At 46.1% G+C, this 7,288-nt stretch overlaps 1 protein-coding gene across 1 annotated transcript; it reads left to right on the top strand.

The window, feature by feature from the left end:
• The first annotated feature begins 1,029 nt into the window (after nucleotides 1–1,029).
• Nucleotides 1,030–7,072, top strand: LOC128737387 (uncharacterized). Its single transcript, XM_053832015.1, is given in 9 exon segments — nucleotides 1,030–2,270; nucleotides 2,422–4,921; nucleotides 4,983–5,521; nucleotides 5,584–5,819; nucleotides 5,881–6,090; nucleotides 6,123–6,309; nucleotides 6,364–6,508; nucleotides 6,573–6,755; nucleotides 6,818–7,072. Coding segments are annotated over 9 exon segments (5,496 nt in total).
• Nucleotides 7,073–7,288: the final 216 nt, after the last annotated feature.

Here is a 7,288-nt window from a genome sequence, read left to right as displayed (position 1 = left end):
AATAAATAGGACAAATTTCGAATCGATATATGCAATGCATGATTGGTTGAGACATAATTTAATAATTCTTGCTTTGGCTGTGCATTTTCCATGTCACTAGGGAGCGAAAGGTTTATTTCTGCCTTTCCGAATCCACCGAGTGCTACCCCACTTGATGCTGAGTAAATGTTGACCCAGAAAGATATGGAAACAAAGCTCTATTACTGCCAAAGACCCCGGTTCGATTGGCGATTGGCCACACTATGGTAGGGCTGAGGGCTTAAATTGGAAAAAAGGAAATGCACATGCAACGGAGTGGAATTGTTACGATGCGATTATGATCTTTACGGCAGCTGCTAACAGTAGTGGCGATACCTGCTGCTGATGAAGTGGAAGCTACATGGATATTGTGCCGACCGACGCTGCGAAACGTTCGTCGCCTGAAAATGCCAACCATCGTTGAGGTTTCCAGTGCTAAAAGCATGCGTTCAATCGATTTTTGGATTATTTTCAAACTTACATGTAGCGGCAGTTTTTACATACTGCCAGCTGGCTTTAAATTTATGAGAATTGCACTGACTTCCTACCTTTAGATCGAAATACCATTCAAACAATTTCATAACATTGCACCAGCTTAAGCACCAGCATTTCTGTGCCATAATAAAATCGATTTCTCTGCTACCACATATATTCAAATTAATGGCTTCCCTTCAACGTGCCAATGCGCTTAACCGCCGTAATGCGGCTGCTGTCCGAAATAATTTAGCTAATACATTTCAACTTCATTTGCAGCATTTGCAGTCGACAGAAGCTATAAGTGTAATTCCGCGATGTTTTTTTTCTTGCCATGCATGTGCTGCTACCCTACAATGCATCATAAAATTACCCGGTGGCAGGCGGTCTGAACCCACGCTGACCACGGAAGGCGGCTGCGGTTGGTGACCACCACGCTGTATGAAAACGAAAGTGAAAATGCTTGTCGAACAAAAGCAGTAGCAATGCTGTAACCTCGCTAGTAGCGACCCAGTCCTAGCTAGGAAAACGCGCAGCATGACGTGCACGGAAGACTGCACCTGTAGTCTCTGTCGGGAACTACGAGGGTATAAACTAAAAGTAAAACCTCCACCCAAATCGGAGCGGTCAAACGAATATGCTCCAGCTTCCTCTACTTCCTATGCAGGCAAATCGCAGCAAGGAACAAAGTACTGTAAAAACAATAGCAAAAACAATCGAAACGATAATTTTATACTGAAAAGACGCATGTCGAACGACTGCAACAAGGAAGGCCGCCATGGCGTTACCGTGACACCATCGGCGGGTCCTTCTGCAACGGATCTTAACTACAGCTTCGACGAGCAAGCATCGATCGGAACCAGGCTTCATAATCGAATGAAAAAAGCTCAAAGCTGCAACGAAATCTCCTGTTTTTCAAAAATCAACAGAAACCGCTACAGTGGAGGCCTTCTTGAACCAAAAATGATCAAAAGTACGAACAATCTCGCCGAGGAGGATGACTATTTTAGCTACCTATCGCCGGTTCCTCCACCGGGGCCCACAGTATCGACTCAAAATTTGAAAAACAAGATTGAAAAACAAAAAGATCATAAAGTAATCATCTACTTCGGCGATAGTATCGCTCACAAGAAAAACGAAAAAACACGATCCAGCCCTCCGACACCTCCACCCCCGAAAACAACCGAACTAAATGTCTTCCACGCGCAGCGCCTGTGCGAAGAAACGGCCGAAATGCAATTTCGTCGCCAAAACTCGATTATCATCAAACCAAAGCGTAAGGACACTGCCGACGATCGAATGGAGCATCAAAAACCGGGCAAAGAATTCATCCAGCAGCTCAAATCAGTACTGGAGGAGAAAAACAAAAATCCCCCCGCGACCGCAACTTCCACAGTGGATCCAATGGGACCGGGTTGTTCTGCTACCGTTGTCATAACGCAAAAGAAGCCAGCGCCAGCGCCTCCGGTACCGGCAGTGAAAACGACTGCCGTGATCGGTGAGATCCCTAAGCGAAATCACACTCAGGTGGTGGAAATCGGACGAACGGATCAGCAGTCAATCGCTTTCGATGAACAGAACCGCAATTCGTTGCCGTCGTTCGTTGAAAGTGTTGTGAATGGCGTCATCAATATAAAAATCGAGGAAAGCTACAAAGCGGCTTCGGATATTGTGCAAGCAGTCTTCCAGAATGATTCCGTCGAAAACGGCTATGGCTGTATCGATGAAGACATCGGTGACCCTTTCGATTGGAGCTTTGTGCAGAACTGGCGGGCACGGTAAAGTATATTTATTTAAGTTGAACACACATAAACGATTTAGTATTTCTATCCCTTGGTGAGCACATTCTAAAGTTCCTAAAAATGATTGGTGCAATTTAACTTGTGGTAAATAGAAAGATTAAACTAATTTAATATGTTTTATTTGCAGACCCTCTGGAACAGTCGCCAACAGCCATGTCAGTTCACCATCCAACAACAGTAATTCAACCAGTTCCGGTGTAAACAGCGCTAGCACCAACCTTCAGAATGGCTCCAATGGACTATCGCCTGGCAATCATTATATAGCATCCTCAAATCCCGTTACATCCGGGCCACGGATTCAGAGTCCAGCGGTTGCGACGCCAGCTCCGCGTATCTCGAAAGAAATCGCCGTACGCCCAGTCAATGGCAACCAGGATCCCCGAAACTACAATCTGTCCCCTGTTCAGAGCCTTCAGCAGTGCGGAGATACTACCACCTCCAGCAACACGACGAACGGTAGCAATAACAATTTATCCTACAGCACATCAGCGATGATACCGGAACGAGACGTAGGGCCAAATAAATTCACGAACGGAAACCACAAGCAGCAAACCCAACATGGACCCCAACAACAGCCTAATGGTCCATTGCAAAACCATCATGGTGGCTCACAGCAACAGGGTCCTCATCGATCCGTTGCTGGTCCCACAAAACTAACCGTCCAAAGTTCCCCAGTTAAATCGCAACCGGCAATGATCAGTTCTGGGCTTGATAAAACAAATATGAACGGCAGTGGAAACAACAACAAGCGACTCAATGCTAGCGGGCTCAGCAACAGTAGCGGCAACCTACTCAACTCACCGGCTTCTTCTACTGAACCACTAAACTCCAGCAGCAACAGTTCTAGCAACGCTAGTAGTGTCAGCTACTTAAAGCAACACTTCTCTCAAAATCATCATGCCATACAATCTTACCACCATCCCCAATCGCAGCAAAACTCCCTAGGAGGACCACCTCAGAAGGGGTTAGGAATCACACGAACCCACCACCATACTGGAACGCATGATTTTCGTGGTCTGCAGCGCGTTAACGAGTGCCACAGTTCGTCGGATGAAAATCGGTCCTCCGGTCATGCGTCCATGTCGGACACCGGTCACGGAAGTAGCTCTCCCGGTGGTAACAGAAATAGTGGTCCGCTTGGTCCACTTCCTGAAGATCGCCTAGCCGCAGGAGTAACAAACCGAAGTGCACGTTCACGGGCTAGTACCAACCACTCGAGATCGCGTCACCGAGCTACTCCGGCTAAAATTCCTTGGGGTGGCGGTGGCTTGGAAGACATTAAACTTGCTATACAACAACTAACGATGCGCTCGCACACCAGTACCTCTACCTATAGCAGTTTGAGTGCCGGATCTGAGAGTTCTGAGCCAGAGCGTAGACTCGGCAGGTATAGTTCATTGGAAACGGTTAACACTAATGTAACGAGCGCCGATGAGTTCGTATGGGTCGATTCACACAATCGTCTCGTTGAGCTGCAGCATCCTCCCTGGAGCCAGCACTGCGTTTTACGGGTACTAAGATCTGGGCGTTGCCGAGAACATTCGGAGCGAGTGTCAGTGGAAGCAGTTCCTAGATTGGGATACCTGCTTCAACGTGCTCTAGTTCGTGTTGCTAGAGAAGTTCAACGGCTATCCGGGCCTTTGGGATTATGTTCAAAGCATGAAGTTTCTGGAGCTTTTAAAATTGTGCTGTCACCAGCTCTGGCAGATTCTTGTATCAAGGCATGCCTTCGAGCTGCCGCTATGTTTGCCGTGCCTGGTGATAGTGCTCTCAAACAAAGTAAGTCAGCCCGTGCAGGGCTGCAACTGCCGGTAGGACGATTCCACCGTTGGATGGCTGATGCTAGGCTGGGAAGATTCGTTCATGAATATGCTGCCGTATATCTCTGTGCTGGGTTGGAGAATTTGTTGGAGGAAATATTTCTTCAATGCCTGCCAACGGATCCAACGTCTACACTGACGGCTAGTGGTCTAGAACATGCAATAGCCGGGTCAGGCGATTTGTGGGGATTACTGCAACCATATGCGCACCTCAATGCTGGCCGAGTTGCTTCAGGAGCGCTTACCATGCCACGTTGGGCTAGTCAATCGTCGATAAACTCCAACACACAAAGCCCTGCTCTTGAACCATGTCTCCTGACAACTTGCGTCGGAAGCCTCAATGAATTGAAGGACCTGGTTACCAGAGCGCAGCAAAGGAGCCAACATATCACCATGTCGCAGTCAGCACTTCGTGTACTATTTTACTTTATGCGTTGCTCACAATTGGAACACAATGATATCGGAGTAGCGACCAATGGTGGTGGTACAAACATCCAAGAATTGTGCTACGAAAGAGCATATGTAGTTTTACCACCGCTGGTGGAGTGGCTGCGTGTTTCCTCAGCTCATGCCGAGTATCGACATGCGTTACTGATTGACAAAGATGATATTATGCAGGCAGCTCGACTGTTGCTACCCGGCGTTGACTGCCCTCCACGACAAATTATATCAGAAGAAGAGTTACCCTCGAAGAGACTCACCCTGTCCAGCCAAAGTATAGCTTCGTCGAATCATTCAGGCCAAACTCAACCACTGCATGGTTCCTTGTCGTCCAATTCATCCACCTCTACCACTAGCAGTAATATAGTAAGTATTACGTAGATAATCTGTACTATCTAGATATTAAAAAATCTTGTTAAATCTTTAGGAGGACTCCAGTGAGTGCGGACGACGCGCAACCTATGCTCTAGCGTTCCGTTTGATGTTGACTGGTCGAGGAGAGTTGCTCATTCAAGCGCTATCGTTGGTCCCACCGACAACCCGTTACGATACGCTCAATCATCAAGGAATGACCGCTCTTATGATCGCAGCAATTCGTAATGATGATGCAGCTATACAAACATTGCTGGATGCCGGAGCGGATCCAAATGTCGAAGTGCCGACAGTTGGAACCGCAAACTGTCCAGCAATTCATCCGGAAACGCAACACTGGACAGCGCTAACCTTTGCTGCATGTAAAGGAAACTATCAAGCCATTCGAACGTTGTTAGAACGCGGAGCCCACGTGGAGGGGGGAGCACGGCTAAGTGAGGATAAATGCACCTTGACGCCACTGCAGGTAGCCAGCGGAGGAGGAGTTGTCGAAGTGGTTTCGCTATTGCTTGCGCATGGGGCGCACGCTTTCTTGTCAACGCAATTAAAGGATTCGCTGTGCTTCTCTGGTAGTGCACAACGGGGCTGTTACAGGTAAAATTTCAACTTAACAACTTCCTCGCTCAACTTATTTATATGATCATCTTTTGTTGTAGTGCGATTTCTGTAGCAGCGGCCCACGGTCAAAGAGTTTCGCTGAGGAAACTTCTATCGCATCCACTAGCTCCAGGTAGTCGGGAGGTGCTCTCGTTAGAGGAAATGCTTGCCGAAGGTGACAGCACCAGTCGCAGTCAACTAGAGAGACAAACTGAAGTTCCTCCAACACTAAACAAAACGCAAATTAAAAGTCTTCAAGAGGCCATGTATCACAGTGCTGAGAACAACCACCTGGGTAAGAATTAATTCTAACTCGCTAATCTTCTGATGGTAACTAAGCAATTCCCAAATTTTAGACATTACCATTGAGTTGCGTGCACTCGGAGTTCCCTGGACTTTGCATTGCTGGATGCATGCTCTGGCCGCTGCTCATGAACTTCGATTGGATGCCGTCATAGACCAGCTGTTACAAGATTTTCTGCAAGTTTGTCCAGATGACTACAGTCAACAGTTTGTGACAGAATGTCTGCCATTGTTGTTCAACATTTTCCGCTACAGTAAGGTATGTTTCTCAGAGGAAATTTGGAATCAGCAGCAGTCTCTAACCAGTTATATATTACATTGTAGAAGGAGGGAACGACTCTTCTTTTGGCAGACATCTTCAGCACTTGCTTCGGTTGGGAGCCAATCAAGCCGATCAAAGAACCAGTACTGCAGCCATCAAACGGGTCCAGAATTGATCCTAAGTTTGTTAACAATCCGGAACTGAGCGATGTGACATTCAGGTACTTGTTGGCGAAGATTCTTTCAAATCTATCAACTAATTTTGGAATTTACAGAGTCGAAAATCGCATTTTCTACGGACACAAGATCGTTTTGGTAACCGCATCACCACGTTTGCAGAGTATGCTCAGTTCAAAGCTGAACGAAGGCACTGGCACGCCTACAGTTCAAATCAACGACATCCGGTATCATATATTCGAGGTATGTTTTAATTCTCTCAAGATGTCCTGGTCATATTAAAGAGTATTTTCATCAAAATTTTCAGTTGGTAATGCAATTCTTGTATAGTGGAGGATGTAATACACTGGACGTGGCCGCTGGTGATGTACTAGAGCTGATGGCTGCGGCTAGTTTCTTCCAGTTGGAGGGCCTCCTCCGCTACACCGAGGCACGATGTGCTGAAATGATCGATATCGATAATGTAGTAGCAATGTATATCCACGCTAAGGTAATTCATCTTCACTTACCTCATAACCTCTTAAGCCTACAATGCTTCTGAACCACCTACAGGTTTATAATGCTCAAAAACTGATGGAGTACTGCCAAGGGTTTCTACTGCAGAACATGGTCGCGCTCCTAACCTACGACGATTCGGTTAAGCGGCTTCTATTTGCAAAGAAAATTCCTAATCATGATGTGCTGAATGGTTTATTGGCCACACTACAGACTCGAATCAAGGCTCGTCGGAATGGTGTCAGCGCTGCCAACAGTGCTCCTGTTGCCTCAAACGCAATTAGACCGCCATCGAATAATAAAACTAAATAATCAAACCATGTAGCTAATTTTTTAACCTGTTTATTGTATTCTGATTTTTTGTGTAATATCTAAATCCATCTTATTGTTAATGTACATGTGCAACTTATATAGTTGATTAGCCATTTACCGGTATATTGGAAAGTACATATTTATACGAAACCATTAAAATGTGTATATTGTTGTTAAAAATCAAACTGCTAGTATTAAATTTGATGTATAAAACCG

This window comes from Sabethes cyaneus, chromosome 2 (assembly GCF_943734655.1).
Source record: "Sabethes cyaneus chromosome 2, idSabCyanKW18_F2, whole genome shotgun sequence".
Classification (NCBI taxonomy): domain Eukaryota; kingdom Metazoa; phylum Arthropoda; class Insecta; order Diptera; family Culicidae; genus Sabethes; species Sabethes cyaneus.
This window is presented reverse-complemented; position numbering and strand designations above follow the sequence as displayed.